Raw genomic sequence first — 21,402 nt, forward strand, 5'->3', positions numbered from 1 at the left:
GAAATGAAATCTTTGAGCTTTACGTCCCACGGTTATGCCGGTTAGGCTAAAGGAGACGGTGATAATGAGAAATGAATGAAATGGTGGAATGAAGAAAGTGGGAGGAAACGGGAGAACCCCGAGAAAACCCACGCACACGGTGTTTGTCCACCACAAAGTTCACTTGGCGGGGGCTATCTCTATTACAGTTTTTACTTTATAGTGATCAACGTTAGAACCGAACGTGGTTGATTTCTGCCATTTTCAGATTGAATAGAAGGTTAAGAGTGAATGAGAGAACTTTTCTTAGAAAACTAAATCGATTAAAAAAAAAAAAACTATCTTTTTTATATAGTTTTTGATCCATGTAGATCAATACTGAGACTGGAAATTGTAGGAAATTTATATCACTTCCGATTTTAGTACATTGTTAAAGATGGAGATGAAAGGTCTTCTTGGGACGCTGGATTAATTGCAAGAAACCATGTCTCGCTATATGTTACTGTCTTTGCTCTATAGTAATCAATGTTAAACCGAAAGTGGCTTATTTCTACCTCTACCCATGGGTAAATAATCTTCATTAACGAACTTTACGAAATAATTATTTAGCTATCGATCCCAGGAGACGGGATTCAATAATTCACGTGCATTTAGTAGTTCGCGTGTGAAGCAAAAGTCGTATGGGCGTACAAACTATTACAATATTGTAAATTCCACTTGGGTGATCCTGATAAATCGACGTGTGTTTGTCATATTTGGTTGTATTAGGTAGTAATCCTGTGGAACAGAGAACGTTGAAGTATTGAAAGTGTAGGTCGTGTTATATGAATAGGTTTCGTTATGTTGAGAAAGTGGTATCGGTATACCTTGATATTGAAAACAAGAAAACATCGAAAACTCTCTAAATATTGAAAACTATCGAAAAATCCCGATATTTCAAACTATCGATCGATACTTCGAAATATCGCAAGTCCTACCCACGACCCTGTGCACCAAAGGTGCGCGTGCTTAGCCAATTGGATAGCGGGAAGAGCTGTGCCCAAACTCACGAAATCGGCGCTCACGAGTTCGGAACTCACGCTCACTCGACCTCAAATTCACGAAGTCAGCGTGATGTTGAGTGAGTGTGAGGTCAGACTAGTGAGGTGAGCGTGAGGTTAGAATGATATTGTGAGCGTGAGGATGAGTGAGCGTCAGGTCAGACGGGTGATGCGAGCGTGAGGTTGAGTGAGCGTAAGGTCAGACTGGTGGTGTGAGTGTGAGGTCAGACCGTTGAGGTGAGCGTGGGGTCGAAATGAGTTTGTGAGCGTGAGGTCGAAATGAGTTTGTGAGCCGAGGTTGAGTGAGGTTAGGTCAAAGTGGTCACCTCTGCATCAGACTACCATCTTTTTTGTGTGTGTGGACAACTATATGCGCAATCGACAATTCAAAACTCGAGAAGAGGTTAAAAACGCGTTGGCGAATTTTTTGAGTCGCAACACAAAGATTTCTTGAAAAATGACATCTACAGGCTTGTAAAACGATGGGAGAAGGTTGTAGAAGCGGGTGGTGGATATTTTGCGGAATACACATAAGGTAAACGCATTTTTTGGAACTTTTTTATACTGGAACCGCACGAACTTTTGTTACCTGGTAATTATGGCTCCTCTAGTACCTAGAGATGCAAGGACTCGGAAAAAAACCGGCTTTTTGGGGAAAAAAACTCGGTTTTTTCTGCTTTGCTTTTTTGCTTCGGAAATTTTGGGCTTTTTTCAAAATACTGCTTTAAATTGATAAAACAGACTTTGTATCGCTTTTCTATAACACAAAAAATCATTTAATTAGTGGTTGATGCTGATAATAATATAAAACATCGAAAATAAACTATGAATTTCGAAAAAATATTTCAAACAATTTTTCTTCAACATATTTACATTATGAATTCCACAGGATTAACCAATGTATTTAATAAGAATTTTTTAACCTCCTATATACAAAAGTAAGCAGAGTTGGCAAGAACCGTGGTTGTTTTTGAAAATGCCAAAAACTCGTTTTTGGGGGGATGTTTAAACCAGGCTTTTTTGGTTTAAACCAGGCTTTTTTGACTTTGATTTTTTCCCTTATGTATTTATATTACATATTCACAGAAATAAGTTTGTTTCGCCTTGATGTTATTATGCAATAGCGGGGTTATGCCGGAAGAACTCCCATAAGCTTAAAGAAGTGCGGTCAGTAAATTTCTTAAGTTGAGAATCTCCCGCCCTAGCCATTGGGAAAATCCCGTCATTACTTGAAATGTAAGACAATAACGGGAAAATCCTGTTATTGCTTTGCATGTAAAATTTAAAGGCCAACGTACCATAATCAGTACGCTAAAACTGAGGTATTAAATTACAAATTTAGTACCGGTACGTAGATATCATTGAAAGTCCAACCCAAGCTTATGTTGGAAGCTACGTAGGCAATCGATAAATTTTGCCAATTTCTATCAATATATTTAAGCAATATTGGCTTCTTTATAAAACAACACGCATTTAGGCATGTAGAAATATACAATTTGGTTTGTTTCGTATATTTAGGCTGAACATCCTTACGAAATACCGAGGTTATCAAGGAGAAGACTTTCGCTTAAACTGACATCCGAACCGCTACTTGGGTTACGCATGAAAGAAGGTTTGTGGTTCGACCGAGAATTGAACATGGGACATCTTGACCAAAAGGTGAAAGGGAAATAAAACTATTGCAGGTGGTTTGATATCTGGAAATGTTACCATGAAGTTCACACGATTCGCATTTTTCATTCTTTTTATTTTTGTGGTTTAAACCAGTTATTAAAAAAAAAAGTTGGTGTAAACCAGCCAACCCTAAAAGTAAACACTTCTTTTTAAAGAATACACAAATAACTAGCAAAATAGTATGTAGTATTTTTACTTCAAAATATTCCATACCCTCTTTTTGAAACAAAATAAAATTAAAATAAAACATAAGAGAAATACTTAGATTTATATGATACACTTAAAGGCTGCACATCTAGAGCTTTTGGTTCTGTATATTCTTGAAATTCTACAGTTAAGTTTTATAGAACCACCATCACAGTTTACCCAATCCTCAAGTTTTCTGAATTTTTAACAAGAGGGATTCAACATCTCATTACGGAACTCCCCCCACCCCCAAAAAAAAGACTACGGAATATATTTAAGTTAAGCTAAATACAACTGCACAACAAACATGACTGAGTGATTAGCTTTTGCGCTTCTATCGGGAAGTCCGGGACTCAACCAGCATTCGACCATTCTGACAAAGCTTTTCTTCATTCCATCTGTGAATGTAGAAATAGTGCGTGTACTGTGAGTTGGGCGACTTCCTTTTTTATTGTTTTTAAATCGTTATTATTACTAATTACCAGCAGTGACGGTTTTGCGAAGGTTAGGGGGGCGGTCTTTCGGACTGAAGCCCGTTCCCCAAAGTTACGGAATGTCTACAACAAACTAAATATCTATTATTTATGCCTTTACTCATAAACTTTAAGCTCCCGTCAAATAAAAATTACGAATGTTTAAAAAAACTAAACATTAGTAAGAAACCCTTCCCAAAATACTTTTCTAAATCCGCCACTGATTCTCAGTATAAAATGATTTTTAAAGTTGTATCCGGAAGATTAGTGCTAAACATATAAACGAAACGAAATATTAGTTATGCCTGTACTCATAAACTTCAAGCACTTCCCAAATAAAATTAGGACTTTTTAGGAAACGAAACAATCAGAAAAAACCCTCCTAAAGTACTTTTCTAAATCCGCTACTGATTATTTGTATAAATTGGTATTCAAGGTTGTGTCCGGAAAATTATTGCTAAATCACTTCACAGCTACAGTATAACAGAAATGTGGAAGTACGGTTTGACGGATATATTGAAAAACGTACGCTTTGACGGATAAATAGAAAAACGGGCAAGTTTAACTTTTGCGCTAGAAGCTAGAGTACTAAAAGCTCTTAGAAATGAAACACGGATGACAAACTAGAGAAGAAAAAAGATGTCGATAACTCAAAAGTTAAAATAAAGTTAAATAGCCTCTAAAATTACCCTCAAATACTATATTCTTCATGTTAGCTGTAATTCGTAAAACATGTGCTCCATCCATCTTGATGGTGAATTTCAGAGCGAAATATCACATTCAGGTCATGGAATTCTTATCTAACTATAGAATATACTATAAGAAAGCTATTTAGATAGAAAAATCATGAAGTTGAAAAAAGCCAAAATTTCCAAAATTCTCGTTTTTTTCCCAAAAAAGCCGGCTTTTTATGTGAAAAAAACTATCGATTCAAAAAAGCCGGCTTTTTTGCATCTCTACTAGTACCCCTTTTCCAAGAGCAATGTTCAATCGTTTGGAGAAGGGCCTTTAAACTTCCTTGCTTAAAATATATTATATGTATTTATTATTATTATTATTATTATTATTATTATTTAAAATACGTATTTTCTTAATGTTATTAATGTGGAATAATATCCTAGCTAACATATCCGTGCTAAGTACTGTGCTAGTTCTGCAATATTGCATGAACACCTGCTCGAATATGTGTAACTTAGGATAATTTTTAAACACAGCTCTCCTTCGTGACTAAGTGGCTAATGCGCGGAGTTCTGTGTTTGATTTTCAGTGGAGATGCTTTGAGATGTAAGGAGCCTCGAGTAGGAGTTCTGATCCACTTTAATCAATGAGTTCCTCAATGCTGTCTAAATGAGGACGTTAAATTCCTATTAATCAATCTGTTAAACTGTCAATCTTTTAAAATAAGAACTGCATGATAATCTCCAACAGTTAAGTGCAGTTATAAGCTAATTCAAACTCTTACCTGCATGACAGTTCGAAGGATTTTAAAAACATTTGTTTGGAATTCCTTTACTGGGAAGAGCTATTCAAAGAAAGTAGCATTAAAACTATGCAATTAGTCGAGGAAACTCAAAAGCTGTGAATTTTAAAAAGATTTCATCTGCTTTTAAAATATATAATAATTTTGTCGGTGAATTATTTCTTAAATTTGACAATTTAAAAGTTAAGAAACTCATGTCCAATAGTCGGTTACGAAAATTTGCGTTGTCGGAGATATTCTGATTCTTGATAGTTACGAATACCCTCAACATTTGGCACTGCATTACAAGAGTAACTTGGTAGAGAAGTGTTAAAGAAATACTGTTCACCCCTGTAAAACTTCAGTTGCCCCAAGTTGAACCTCCTTACAAGAAGACTGGATACACTTGATGGTTCTTTCATAATTTTTAAGCTTTCATTTTAAAGGAAATTTAATTAGAGCTGTCGTATGTAGATTACCTTCCATACAGGCCCTATCCTGGGGGGGTCTAGAGGGGCCAGTCCCCCCTAAATTTTTGCTGCCCCCCTAAAATTTTCACGGTAGGCTTGCAAATAAACTATAATATGATGTGCTATAATATGGTTGGATTGGGCCCCCCTAACGTCAGCCAGGCTCCCCCTACATTTTTGGGCTGGCTACCGGCCTGCTCCCAGATCATTGTTGCCTTTATCATTGGTCTAATGGCTAGCGCCCGTATCTTTCGAAATGAAATGAAATGAAATCTTTGGGTAAGTTTTACGTTCCACGATTATGCCGGTTAGGCAAAAGGAGACGGTGATGGTGAGAAATGAATAAAATGAATGAAGTGGTGGAATGAAGAAAGTGGGAGGAAACGGAAAACCCCTGAGAAAACCCACGAGCACGGTGTTTGTCCATCACAAAATCCACGGCACGAGCTGGGATCGAACCAGGGACCCCAAACACCGGAGGTGAATGCTCTATCCCTTATCTTTCGAGTAAGTTCCGGGTTCGATTCCATGAGAGAGCACCGATTTCACTACAGTGATTCAGATCAGAAATGTTAATACTCACAAGCTCGGCTTTCAGGCTCAGCCAACTTCGAGCACAATAATTGAGCTTGAGCAGGTGGCAATACGAGCGCTATAAGTGGATAACAAACTAGAATCGGACTTCGAGCAAGCGCAAGGGTAGCGAGTCCGAGCACTAACCGAGTGGGCGCGTAACTGAGCTGACGTGAACCTTGTTGAGAATACGGAGCCCCAACTCGAGCGAGTGCGAGCCCCAATTGCAAAGTAGCCATCTCTGGTTTCAGATCATAATTTTATAAAGATCTTTTAATGTCTTTAAGTTTATGCTCAAGGCTCAGAAAGACAGGGATGATGAGGAACATGGTAGAATGAAAAAAAAAAGTGAGGATACGGGAGAACTCTGAGAGAACTTGTGGTTGCTCACCGCAGCCCATTTGGTGGGAGCTGGGGTCAAACCAAGACTCTACAGATAGGCTCTACTGTTGAACCATTGTGGCCTAGATTGTATTTTAAACTAGCTCTCGGTTCGTAAAACTGACATCAGTACAAGTCAGTTAAATCATTGTTGCTCAAAAATTAAAGAATGTTCGCGAAAGACTTTATCCCTCAAATAAAATGCATACTTGCTTTGAAGTTGAATATCATGTGGTGGAAACTGGTTGTGGAAGAATGAGACAGAGACTGCATAAAAAACAAAATAAAATATGCGTAATTTTCATGACATTGATTCCATCCCAAGAGAATTGTCGGTAGTTTGATGTTGGGGCGGGAGCTCCTTGGAGGTTGCCTTTCACTGAGATAAAGCCACTTGAAAGTTCAGACGTTTTGTGGTTAATGAAGTGGTAATAGTATCTAGAATGATGAGAAGTTAATGACACAGCACAGCGAGATGCGCGTTTTTTCTTTCGTATGTTGTGTGAGGTCGGGAATTGGGAAAAGTTCCGCTTAGTCTAAACAAAGTGGGTGGTCGTCCGAACTCAACGTACAACAGATTTCAAACTACTTGTAAAATCAAGTCATCTGTAGAATTATACATCGGCGTCTTCCTTCGATTTAACATTGATCCAGAAAAAAAAATCAAGTAAATTATAATCTTCAAGTTCTGCATGAATGAAAAAGTTGGTATTTTGATTGGGTGATACTTGTGAGAAATGTAATTAGAGTATATTAGCTTGCAAAGACGAATATAACGGCAATTGAATATATGTTCTGACCACATATCAGTTGCAAGCCATAGCCCTTCGAGGCTATATAAACAGAAAGTAGAGAAAAAAATATATATATATAAATGACAGCGTACAGACACATGGAGTAATTTCCATCCACGAGTGAAATGCTCTGACAGCCCTCTCTGCTAGTCTGTGGTTAGCACACAGATTTTGCACAAGCCCTTGGTTCAATTCCTCCAATGTAAAGCATTGAACGCATTACAGTGGTTCGGATCTACTGGAAACTGTATAGGCCTATCTACGTCTTATATAGCCTCAGTGCTGAAAAGACGATAAACTTGAAAAACATATATCGCTTTTAGAACTCTCTTTACAGGAACGTTCAAACCCAATATAAAAGTTATTTGGAGGTGAGATTAAGGTTTTTCCTTTTCATAAAAGCAAAGATGGCCCACTCTGGCTTTAAGCTCCTAATATGAGACATTACAAAAATTATACAGGTGTTTCAAAACAACACCGACAACGTTTGGAAGGTGATTCCTGACACCATGATGAGACAAAAGGTATACACCAACCTGGATGCACATATCCGTCGTTTCGGAGTTATAGGCTGCCGAAAGCATGAATAAAATGAACTTTTAAAGGTCCATAGCTCCAATACTGTGGGACCTACCCTAGTTGGGTCAAGACTTCACGTAGGAACTAGTATGTGTCCTATCCAAGAAAGTAGTATGTGTGTATGTTTCCATGTTTCAGAATCCTGTGGTACTTCCGCAACAATTTTTATAGACGTAGTTGGTGTACTTTAAATTACATGCCCGTAGCCAAACACCGTCTATAAAAATTGTTGCGTGAGTATCGCAAGATTCTGAAACACGAATTTTTGGATAGCGCACATATTCGTAAATGAAGTCTTGACCCGACTACGGTAGGTCCAATAGTATTGAAGCTATGAACCATTAAAGTTCATCTTTTTTTTTTTTTTTTCATGTTTTCAGCAGCCTATAACTCCGAAATGACTGATTACTACACCCAGGTTGGCCCGTACGTTTTGTCTTATCTTGGTGTAAGGAATTACGGTACCTCCCAAACCTTGTCCGTGTTGTTTCGAAACACCCTGTATAAATACGTTTAAGATGCATGTTTCAACTTGGAGTGAAATAAGTACGAATTCCTAATCCTACAAAGCGAAACGAAACCTCCCAGTTTTACGTGCTACGTTATGCCCTTTATGCTACAATTAATGAATAGGAGTGATTATAAAAGAATTTGGTGATATGGAAATACAAGAGGAAACAGAAGTACACGAAGAAAAGTCAGGGACATGATGTCCATCACAAATTCACATGCCCGGGACTGAACCAGGAACCCTAAACTCTCCAAGTTTTCAATAAATACTAAAATGCAAGAACTATTGGGTACAGGAATTTGTAATGTCCATAATATTTTGCAATTACGGACATACTTTCGAACTACTGTATGTTCGAGAAAAGCATGAGCAAGAATATGGAATTTCACTCGCAGAACATCCCTATTGACTCATTTTTTATCTGCATGTGACACGTTGTATTATTTGATGTGTTAGGAAATTTCACTCGCAGAACCATACTAACTCCTTTTATCTTGATGTGACATCTTCGTTACATTGTTTAATGTGTTAGGAAATTTCACTCACGGAACATCCGCACTGACTTACCTTTTATGTTTATGTGATATGCAGTGGCGTATTTAGGGGGGGGCTTCCGGGCTTAAGCCCCCCCGAAATCTTACATAGTATAGTAAAATAAATGAAATATCTTGCAGAATTTTCACATTTCCAGGCAAAGCCCCCCCCGAAAGTTAGCAAAGCCCCTCCCGAAACAAAATTGTAAATACGCCACTGGTGATATGTTTAGTGTGTTTGTAGAGTGATATCAATTTCTTTGAAAGGAAATACTAGACATAAAACCTAAATTTCCATGTTCAAACATGTTTTATATGAGTGATTATAAAAGAATTTGGTGGTATGAAAATACAAGAGGAAACAGAAGTACACGAAGAAAAGTCAGGGATATGATGTCTATCACAAATTCACATGCCTGGGACTGAACCAGGAACCCTAAACTCTCCAAGTTTTCAATAAATACTAAAATGCAAGAACTAATGGGTATAGGAATCATATTGGGAACATTGCAGGTATGTGTTTCTGAAGATTGCTGGTAATGAAAGATCATATATTACTTACACGTGTGTATACAGGCTGGTTACAGTTTCTTTGTTATAAAGCAGTTGAATAAGTAATATCTACTGTGTATCGAGTCGGAAGCAAATAGTTCATATACAAGTATTGAGTCTTAAGTAGAAAATTAAGAGTTCAGAACCGGGCTTCCTTATGGCAAAATAATTGACATTCTCGAATTGGTGAGGGAAATCCGGGTTTGATTCCTGGTGGAAGTATATAAGGTTTGAAAATTTCGTTAAGCTATAGGTCTATGTCTCATCTTATCGGTGGAGGAAAAAAAAATGTTAAACTACTGACAAAGAAGAAATAGAATTTAGAAACTATCTGAAACCAAATTATGAAACATGAAATTCTTCAATCAAAAATTTTGTACACTGAAACTCGATAAGCTGCATTATTGATCGAAAACACCGATACTGCATGACATAACATTCGTAATAGACATCGTGCAAGCAAGTTTCTAGGGGTAACCAAAGTTAATTAAAATTGTTTCATATCTCAATACTGTTAAATGCTGTTGTGTTCCAGAGAAAGCCGTAATTGCTATATCCTAAAAGTTCTCATTCAATTTAAAGGTTCTTAATCCAAATGCTAGTTGAACCCTGATTTTTGTTATTGTCGATTCTGGTAATGATTTCAATCCACCCAGAGAATTACATTTGAAGCACTCGCTTCTTCTGCACTTATTCTTACGTTTAAACCTTGCTGGAAGAGAGCACTTTGAATAAAAGTCAGGTTCCACGTCAGTAATAATTCATATCCAACGTCCGTTGCACAAGACCATAAGGCATAAGTGCATTGTTGTTGTTATAAAGTATACGAGGACTGTTCTTTTTCCACTTCCGTTAAGCCACCAGAGCTGTACATTGGCCGTCGCCCACTCCCACGCCGGTAGACAGACTTGGCTATTCAATCATTGTGAAGTAGCAAACTTGAACTGCCTGCCAAATGTGAGCTAAGTGGTGTAATTCGATACACCGTCGAATGAATAAGCATTACGAAGGAAACTTTGTAAGTGATAACTGCAGAGAGTTGTTAAAGATGAAAATGTAATTAAATATTATAAGTAGATGGAAGATGTGATAGTTATAGAGGCAAAACCCGTTGTCAGGGAAAATATATTTGTTGTTAATTATTTGGGATTCTATAATGAAAAATCGTTGAGACCAGTGACTAAATGGTGGTCATTTATACGTATTAATCCTGTCTCGGTAAGTGTGGTGGATAATATTTGTTTTGGTGTGTCAATAAAGGATATATATGGAAGATAAATCTATTTGTTTTAAACTGTTAGTGCAATGGATTTAAGCGTTAGTATTTGGTTAACCCAGAGCATTCATTTCTAGTATGTGTGTATAGAACAGTGCGCTATATGATTGAACCTTTGTTTGGTACTATTTTTGGGAAGCTTATAGGAATCATTCCAATTTTTGGAAGGATACAAGAAGAATTTGAAGAAGGTCTTACCGACAGACATTACTAGAGTAGAAAAGGGTGAACATCTATGGCAGTAGACGATCTGAATTAATGCATGTGGGTCGTGAAAAGCGTAGATAATAGTTTCTGAACTGTCTGACCTTGGAATTTCAGACAACTCAGAACTCATCTGGATAAATCGAGTTACATCACGTAGTTGAACTTTTTAGACACTTCGATTACATTCGATATGTTTTCAGATTTGCTGCTTCACGGTGGATGACAGAATTTTGCTTGTATATGTGTGGGATGGACGATATCCAGCGAACGACATTGTCTTATTCTCGCTTCGAATAATAATAATAATAATAACCTGATTTATATTGATTTCTACTTTGTTCGTATCTACAATATTTCCAGAGCCGAGATCTTTATTCTTAAATTAGAAGTGATAAGATTTCATTATTTTAGGATGCAAGTAGAGATCTTTGGTATCGAAAGTTTCATGTCATGTAAATCATAATGCATTTCTTACCTCTGCCGTTGAAAAAACTTTTTTAATACCCATATGTTCAGCAGGGATGGTACTTTCTTCAGTAATAAGTAGATCAATGTAGATTTGATTAAATGGTTCTTCTGGTGTGATTATTTATAGTTTATATAAATTTATCTTCTTTCATGATTCTCGTTAAAATATGGTTCTTTTACTATGGTGATTAATGTATTGTTGCAAATAATAATAGAATTATTTTCGCAGTTGAATTTATATAATACGTATGTCTGTGATTTAATTGTTGTTTTGTAACGAGAAATTAGTCGCTAACTCACAGAGAAGAATATAATCGGAATGTTCTCAAAAACAAGATTTTGAAACATAAAAATAAAAAGTAAAAAAAAAAAAAAAAAAAAAACTCTTGGGAAACCCTCCCATAGAAAACCATCTCTACGCTGCCCCTTCAACGTAAGCTAGTAAACTATAGCATACGATATGTAGGTAATTGTTTGTCACAGTTTTTTGTTAACGAGGAAGTTTACCATAAGATTTTGGGAAAACTGTTGTACCAAATATTGACGAAGATGCGTGCAGAAACTGACGTAACGATGCCATAAATATAGAGCGAATAATTAATTACTTGGAGACATCTTACATTTTCATGGAGTGCTTAGGGATGACACGGACATCCGTTGTTGGCATGGAAACTTGCGTGGAGATCTTAGTGGGGAAGTTCTTAGAATAGAGGATCCGACAGATCAAAATTGATTCATTGACTGGTAAGAATTACCGACTAATTTCGATATTCCGGACCCCTATGAGATGAAACCTACCGCTTAAAAGTGGGATCCGAACCAGTCACTACTTGGGTTTTATCCGAGAAGTATCCCACTGGGCACTGAACTGAACCTGTTTCAAAAGAAAATATGCACTAAGACAACTTAGCCACCTAAAGGGTACAAATAAACGAAGAAAGTATGAGAATAATATAAAAATACTAGGAAGATGGGTAAAATCTTGAATGTATTGGTTGACATACATTATGTGATCAAAAGTATCCGGACACCCCTCAAAACATACGTTTTTCATATTAGGTGAATTGTGCTGCCACCTACTGCCAGGTACTCATTATCAGCGACCTCAGTAGTCATTAGACATCGCTTGAAAGCAGAATGGGGCGCTCCGCGGAACTCATGGACTTCGAACGTGATCAGGTGATTGGGTGTCACTTGTGTCAGAAGTCTGTTTGCGAGATTTCCACACTCCTAAACATCCTTAGATCCACTGTGTCTGATGTGATAGTGAAGTGAAAACGTGACGGGACACGTACAGCACAAGGCCGACCTCGTCTGTTGACTGACAGAGAGGGTCCTAAAGTGTTGAAGAGGGTCGTAAAGTGTAATAGGCAGACATCTATCAAGACCATCACACAGGAAATGCAAACTGCATCAGGATCCACTCCAAGTACTATGACAGTTAGGCGTGAGGTGAGAAAACTTGGATTTCATGGTCGAGCGGCTGCTCATAAGCCACACATCACGCAGGGAAATGCCAAACGACGCCTCGCTTGGTGTAAGGAGCGTAAACATTGGACGATTGAACAGTGGAAAAACGTTGTGTGGAGTGACCCCAGAATCACGGTACACAATGTGGCGATCCGATGGCAGGGTGTGGGTATGGTGAATGCCCGGTGAACGTCATCTGTCAGCGTGTGTAGTGCCAACAGTAAAATTCGGAAGTGATGGTGTTATGGTGTGGTCGTGTTTTTCTTGGAGGGGGCTTGCACCCCTTGTTGTTTTACGTGGCATTCTCACAGCGTAGGCCTACATTGATGTTTTAAGCACCTTGCTTCCCACTGTTGAAGAGTAATTCGTGGATGGCGATTGCATCTTTCAACACGATCGAGCACCTGTTCATACTGTACGGCCTGTGGCGGAGTGGTTACGCCACCATAACATCCCTGTAATGGACTGGCCTGCACAGTCCTGACTTGAATCCTATAGAACACCTTTGGGATGTTTTGGAACGTCGATTTCGTGCCAGGCCTCACCGACCTACATCTATACTTCTCCTCAGTTCAGCACTCCGTGAAGAATGGGCTGCCATTCCCCAAGAAACCTTCCAGCACCTGATTGAAAGTATGCCTGCGAGAGTGGAAGCTGTCATCAAGGTTAAGTGTGGGCCAACACCATATTGAATTCCAGCAGTACTGATGGAGGGCGCCACGAACTTGTAAGTCATTTTCAACCAGGTGTTCGGATACTTTTGATCACATAGTGTATGATGGGATTCAGTGGGGGTCCTAGTTTTTGTGGCGAGGAATCTGGTCTCTCAACAAGTCTATATTTAGTTCATATTGGTTATTGTTGAAATATTGTTGAAATTTGCTCATTTGTTAAGTGAAAGGAGTAATCCATTTAATCAGATATTTGCTGTTTCTTTACAGGCAGAATTAGTTCACTTAAAGGCTGATCTGGTGGAATCACAAGCACGGCGAGCGTCCCTAGAACATGAACTACATTCGTTGTTATTGAAACTTCATGCTGCCCAATTACAAATTCAACCGGAACGAGATGCTGAGCACATCCGCCGTCGGTTGGAACAAGAGATGGCAACGTATCGTCGAGATGTGATGAAAGAAGAAATGCTGAGGAGTGAAGTGGCTCAACTTCAGGATGAGAACTCAGCGCTCCGAAATTCAATTGTAGCGTTACATAGCGAAGTGTATGGAGCCAGATTAGCAGCCAAATATCTTGATAAAGAACTAGCCGGAAGGTAGGGTTAATTTGTTCGTTCAGTGCTCTTTTCGAAGTTTAACAAGTAGATTGCAATCTAGTAGACAGAGTTTAATTCATGTTCTCTGGGAGAGTGTTTTAAAAGTTAGAAGGAGTTGAAAGATCAGGAGTTGCCAACAACATTGGTAAACTGATACTTAATGGCGTTTAAAATACGAGCTTGACATTTATGGCAAGCACTAATCTTCAGCTCACTCAGTTCAGTTTCGTACTGTATATTGAACTGAGTGAGCTGAAGGCTAGTGCAAGCAAACATTTCGTAAATACCTATATTCCAACTATAATATTAAGTCTACTAGAAGGATCCTTGGGAAATGATCAATCCTTGATATTTCTGCGTATAACTGTTCATGAAGTAGTTAAAAGATCTTGACTGTATGCAAGGGCGGGGCAAGTATAAGCAACGTTTCAAATATAATTTCAAATTTTGCTGTAACTAATGTAAAAATTCAATTAGGTTTTTGATATTCCCAAGTATAATTTCCTCTTAGGGGGGGGCAAGCGCCCCACCTTGCCCCCCTGATGGGCGCCCTTGACTGTATGCCTCTCAATTCAATTTCACATGCTTTCCCATCGTGTGAACTATCGATGGGACAGCAAACTTGACCTCTTACTCGGTTGAAAAAGAGTTTTATATATTATTATTATTATTATTATTATTATTATTATTATTATTATTATTATTATTATTTTCGAATTCAGCATTAGACTGGGGAGCACGGAGGCTTAGTGGTAGAACGCTTACCTCTGGTATATGGGGTCTCTGGTTCGATCCCTGGCCTAATAAGTTTGTGGTGGACAACATCGTGCCCGTGGGTTTTTGCTGGATACTCCCGTGTCCTCCTACTTTCTCATTCCACCAATTCTTCCATCATCATTCACTTGCTTTAATCATTGTCTCCCTTAGCGTAAAGGGCTTAATCGTGGAACTTTTAAACTGAAATATTTCATTTCATTTTGTGCATTAGTTCCTGGTTATGGTATTGCAATTCACTTTATCGAAAATGAAATACTTTTTTTTTTTTTTTTAACATTACGTTTGTTCATTCTACCTGAAAAGTGGGAGATAGCGTTTCCATTACATTTATTCACTCAATCTGAAAGATAGATTCTTCAGTAATCAGCCTTCCCAGCTGGGCTAGTATCTAACACGTGCGCCTTTGGTACACGTGGTCCCGAATTCGATTTCTGGTGGGAGAGAATTTAAAGGGAACGCATTACAATAGTTTGGATTCCACCTTATACTGTAGACCCAGGTTTCATATAGCTGGAAAGGACACGCTTAAATAATAGTAATAATAATAAAGTTTACCGCTATACTATCCACTCTGATCTTGAGGTGGCTTCATTACTACATTTATTCACTTTTTTTTTTTTTTTTTTTTTTTAAGCTTCATTATTACGTTTGAGCTCAAATTCAACCTGAAATTTCGGCTCGCGAGTTTAAACATCTGTGGCGGGCATAAGATCGATTTCTGTGCTTGCTCAGACCGTAGATTTCCGTGAACTTATTGTGAACATGCACTGTTTCAGCGCTTATTGAGGACAGCTGGATGATTCCCATTCTCGTCTTCCCTTACAAACAGAATACAACTTTCAGATTTGTGTCCATTGGGTGGATCTTTCAGACTGACTTCAAAAATTACGTTGCACACTAATAACGGAATAATTGATGTAAAAGCAAACGATACAGATTGCTCTCCTATTTTCGTTGACAGCAGTTTTCTCTTACATCGCACCTAGCGGCGAACTGTATAACTACGCAAAATTTCAGTACCCACTGTAAACCTTTTGAGTTTCTCTTACTATTGGCACCATTTTTATATGGCTGAGTGTTACTAAACATGAGTTATGAATCTAAGACCGCTTGTAACAACTCAGTGTAAATGAAATTGTTGTTTATTTAAAACATAACAGTTTGAAGTTGGTTTTAGACTTCATCAGCTGTGCCACGGAATAAAGGTGTGTCTTATGTATGAAGTTTATAATATAATCGCAAGGCACCACAGATAATTTGCAACGGGCAAAATGGTTAAACCACGCTCGGGCTGGCTATGTCGAAGAACCCTGGCATTGATAACCGTTTGGCTTCCCTTCCATCTGTTTGTAACGTTATGTTAGGTTTAAACATTAAATCATTGTTAGGAACACCTTTTAAAAAATGTACAGTACAGTTAACAACTTCGTTAATAATTCGTGTTACCGCTTCAAACAGTGTCACAATGAGAATTTAAAATATCATAGTTTTGTTGAACCAACCAAAGTAATTCTACGTAACATTGTTATTTTTATTCAACCTTTTAATGAATAATAGGTAGGCCTACAAAGTATCAGAATTCATTTTGTAAATGCAAGTTTCATATTAGGCCTAAATTTCATTAGTAAATAGATATCATACACGTTTTAAAGGAAAGAAACATAAACCAGTACAGTCGAATCTCGATGAAACGAATTTCAAGGGGTAGGGAAAAAATTCGTCTTATCGAGGTATTCTTAATAAAGAAATTCGTTTTATCGAGGTTTCTCCACCTCTATAAAACGAAGATTTTTGTGGCCAACATCTATAATACGGCCATTGTTACTGTAACTGAAGTTATTCTTTCAATGTAGGCCTAGATTTAAAAAAAAAAAAAAAAAAAAAAAAAAAGCGAACATACAGTAACAGTTTTTAAAATACGTACCGGTACTGTATCCGTGTATTAAATCACTTAAGTATCAAAACAAACTATAGACATTACTGTATGACACCTTCATGTAAAATAAAAACAAATCTGAAGTCAAAATATAAATGAAAACCAAACTTGTATGGTTTTAGAAACTTGTATGTAACAGGTCAATACAGTACCTAGAGGATTTTCCAAAAATAAAGTATTGCAATTGAGAAGTCATACAATAATCTAACTACTGAACAGGATTAAGCCTGACTAATCTTTAAAAAAGTCATCAATTTTTTTGATTGTTTACCTGTATGAATGGCTACCATATTCAAAGCGCAATCTAACTCGATGATGGATTTCACTACACTTTTACTTACTATTTTTCTTTACGAAAAGGCACTTTAGCACATCAATAGCTTCTCTTGCGTCTTTCATTGACAGTTCAGGTCGATCACTCTCCACCCCTGCATCCTCATCATCATCTTCAGCTGCTTCATCATCTTCAGGACTTGAGGGTTGAACAGAAGCCAAGATATCTTCATCCGTTAGCTCTCCACATACTGCTGTACACTCATGTCCAAAATGATTGTCGCATATCTATAACTGTCTTCTTGTAAGAATATAATTCGATAATGATTTTGCAGGGTACTTTTAATACTGATATTATGTGTATAATCAGGAACTGTATATTTGTGGTAAATTTCATAGGAAAAGAATTATAAATACGAAAATTAGAGTGAGTAAAACAAAATGTTGCTAAATGGACAAGAAAGTTTTATTTTCGGTTTATTCTTCTTATTTACTGCTCTATTGACATGAAATTTGCCACTTACATGTCTTTGCTGATTATACACATACTAACATTATAAGAAATACCGGCGAATTTGTTATCAAATTATATTCCTGCAACATATTTATAGACATGCGACAATAATTTTGAACATGAGTGTACATCATCGTTGAAGTTAACAAATTCTTCAGACTCCATTTCTTGGACGCCCAGTGTTTTGCTGACTTTGCTTCAGTTGTGAGCTAGGCCTACTTCTGCGTCTTTGGGTGCGGGAATTAGAAGTTGATCATCGTCCTCATCTTCGGGGTCCGTCACTTGAAAGCCACATTTTTTAAAACAGGTACAAACAGTTTTTTCGCTCACGTTACTCCAGGCCTTAGTTATCACCCACATCGCATCTAGCACATTGATTTTAGTCGATTCGTCACGATCCATATCTGTTAAAAACTGCCGAACAACCTCCTTCCTATAGTTCACTTTGAAATTTTTAATGATTCCCTGGTCAAGTGGCTGAAGCTTTGATGTGATGTTTGGAGGAAGAAATTGGACTGAGATATTTGACAGGTTTGGAATGGTTCCGTGCGCACTACAATTGTCAATAAACAGCAGGATTTTTTCTTTTTCTTCTTCATTTCTGTGTTTACAGTTTTCAGCCATGCACACTGAACGCATCACCAATCACCCACACTTTTGAGTTGGCCATATACAGTGTCGGTAAACTGCCCACATTATTGAAACATCTAGGTTTCCTTGACTTGCCAATAACCAAAGGCTTGATTTTATTTTTTCCAGATGCATTGACACCAAACAACACAGTTATTCAATCTTTGCTGTGTTGGCCTCGATTGCAAGGGTCTCCTTTAAACGTCATTGTTTTATCTGGTAGGCACTTGAAAAAAAGTTCAGTCTCGTCTGCATTATATGTCATCCGGGTGATACCCCTGAGTAATATCAGCATTTTTTTTTTTTTCAATCATCGCATACCTTGCTTTACACTGACGCACTTTCGCCACACATATTTTTTAAAAACAATATCATTCCTTTTTTAATTTTTTCCAGCCAGCCATTACTAGTACGAAAATCGGCGTGTCCCAATTGTTTTTAAAACTGCTGAGGTTTTTCTTGCTGTAATGCTAGACAGAATAGATATGAAGGGAAATCATGTATTGGTATACAAGCTTTTCCCTATAATCTGTTCCGTTTATCAATATAAAACTTCGTATACATTTCTTATCACCTACAGTATTTTTTGAGATAACATTTGGATTGTGTGCTTTTACCCGGGATTACTCCAGAGGGGTCCAAAATTAATGGGAGGGGTTTCTGGAGGGAATTTTCCCGACATTCTCCCAATTCTCCCTGTTCAAATAAGGGTCCAGTACATAGCGCTTCTAGAAAGCTTGTTTCATGCTGAAGAGAATGAACTATAAACCAAGTCTCTCCAATGAACACTGTTTATGCAGTAGCTATTTCACTGCGAGTCTACGATTTTCTTTGTGCTAACAGGGTTAATGGGCCCCAGGGACTTACTCCGTTTTCCATGGCACCTAATTGTTTGTGCATGAACGTATCTATGTTCTGTTTATCGAATGGACTAGGTTTGATTAGGAAGTCCCGTTGACAGGTTCATGTTCTTTACTTGTGAGTTTTAATTTCAACGTTAGTTCGTAACTTGATCTGTCTATTCCATCTATTACCAGCGGCCTCTTTTCATAATTGTTTTCATGATTTGCAGATAGCAACGCAATGCAAATAATGGAACAAGTAATTATAATTGCTATGTCGACTATCGCAAAATTTGCATTGTGTTGACGCAGATCGCTATGAAATGAGGCTCCTTATCTTTGTCAGTATTTGAAACCAAATCTCGTACAAGTGTGATTAGCATTGGAAGAGAGAGCATCTTGTTTGTTGGTTAAAAATGACTGTAAACGATTCTTCACAAATTTTCGTTAAAAAAAAAAAAAAAAAAAAAAAAAAAAAAAAAAAAAAAAAAAAAAAAACTCGTAAGTTACTTGCATTTTGGACAGCATGATTAAGGAGAAAGCTTATATATAGCTTTGAGTGCACACGATAAACATTTGGAACACTTCGATTACGATTATTGGCTGTGTGGTATTATTACATTGTTCGACATTCTCATTTTCTTCACTGTTTGCATCCTGTTGCTTTAAGGGGTTTTCAGTTTGTATGAATAAAGAATAATATGTTGCAAACTGCTTAACTTCTTGTCTAAGTTTGGATCCATTTCATTCCATGAGGGTGCAGATTTTCTGAAACGATTTCTTCGGTGGTTAGACTCTTCTTATATTTTTTTAGGGTCTAACCAAGAACAGTTAGTCAAAATATCTTTTGTTTAGGACAAATCTTTCATGCTGTTTGTAAGTAACTATATCTAAAATGTTAAAATATATTGTTTTCGTTTTTACAATCGGAGAATGAAGTTTGTTTTCATTTATTTTTATTCTGTTGGGTAATTCTTTTTTCTCGAAGTTCCCATTTCCATTTTTTTTTAGCCGTAAACTAATGTACTGTACTTCTTCAGTTTCGTAGAAAGTTTTAAATATTAGCATTTATACAAAATAATACCAATTCATTTTTTTATTTTATTTTATTTTATTTTATTTTATTAGTCTTCGGGGTCCTTGACCAGTCCGGGTCTGTGCTAAACTAACCAGTAGCTGCGATTCCAAAGATTGCATACATACGATGCTGAATATATGAGGCTGTTTTACGGCTACCATTCTTCAATGACTGGATCAGTTCTAAAAATCTCAGCATAATAACCTTCCCATCGGTGATCTCAAACAACTTGTAAAATTAGAGGTTGCATAAAATGCGACAGAGAGATGCCATAACAAGATATTGCGTGGTTAACGAAATTGACGGTGTGACAGCTGCATGTGCTGCAAACAAAACGAGGGGGGTTGTTTGCTGATTACTGTAGTATATTTTCATTAGGCAACCAAGATCACTGACCGCGCGGTCCAAGACCGTTGAATCTTCTGTAAACTATTTCAAGTACTATTATTTTCGTTATTTGGTAACCATACGTTGCAATCCGGCCTGTTATATTATTACGGTTAGTTATTGGCCCAGACCTTCGGCTCGTTGTACACTATAAATTAATATCCTGCTTAAAAGCTCTAGTTGTTTATATTCAACATATTTATTTGACTTTGCCCTCCAACTATCGAAAACACCTTACATATTTTTATACGGTTGTTCAAAGACTTCGTTATACATAACATTGCCGCACGTAGCGACATCTATAAACGTTTTTTGCTTTAGACATTTGCATTTTGAAAATTATCAGTGTCCCTTGTCTTTCTACAACCAACATTACATACATCTTAAGCAGGGTTGTATAATATTCCAGGATATTAGCCTTATTCACAGACTCACATGTTTTGCATTATAAATAGAATTCTAGAATTACGACTTGTTAAACTTTCTGAGTTTGTGACCAGAACTTCTGTCTCTATTGTTGTCAAGTTTTCGACGTCAGCGTATCAACAGAACTTTTGTATTCTGTCGAATTGTCAAGACACCTGCTTTCAATAATCGCGTAGTAGTACAGGTAAACCATAAAGAACTTCTCTTATTTTGCCCGCTCAATTCAGTGAAGTAATACGTGGTTTGTTCCAAAAATAAGTGATTAAATCCGGGGAAAGAAATTTATTACAAATCAAGGTACAAATTACCTAAAAGTCTTCAAAATAGCTCCCTTATGCATCGACACACCGTTGTCAGTACCCTTGCCTTTCGCCGTACGATTCCTGGAAGACATCTACGGGAATCTCTTTGACGTTATCAGCGTTCCAAAGTGATTGCCTTTCAAACTTTTTTTATTCTTGGAAACAAAAAGAAGTCCGGCAGTTCCAAATTGGGCTATAGGGTGGCTGGGGCAGCGTTGCCACCTTGTGCTTGGCCATATACTCGGTCACGAGGAAAGCGATGTGGATCGGCGCGAGGTTGTGGTGCAGCCTCAAGTTGACAGTGACGCGTTGCACTCTTTTCTGCAGCCTTTTGAGGATTTG

At 37.4% G+C, this 21,402-nt stretch overlaps 1 protein-coding gene across 1 annotated transcript in view; it reads left to right on the top strand.

Moving 5' to 3' along the window:
* The window catches only part of LOC145686648 (Golgi-associated PDZ and coiled-coil motif-containing protein-like), a 116,998-nt gene that overhangs the window by 69,437 nt on the left and 26,159 nt on the right, over positions 1–21,402 (top strand). Inside the window, exon 3 of the mRNA XM_081760129.1 lies at positions 13,567–13,895. Coding sequence (XP_081616255.1) covers positions 13,567–13,895 — 329 coding nt within the window. The remainder of the gene's footprint in view (positions 1–13,566; positions 13,896–21,402) is intronic.

Source organism: Thermobia domestica, chromosome 5 (genome assembly GCF_964235325.1).
Source record: "Thermobia domestica chromosome 5, izTheDome1.hap1.1, whole genome shotgun sequence".
NCBI classification, from domain to species: domain Eukaryota; kingdom Metazoa; phylum Arthropoda; class Insecta; order Zygentoma; family Lepismatidae; genus Thermobia; species Thermobia domestica.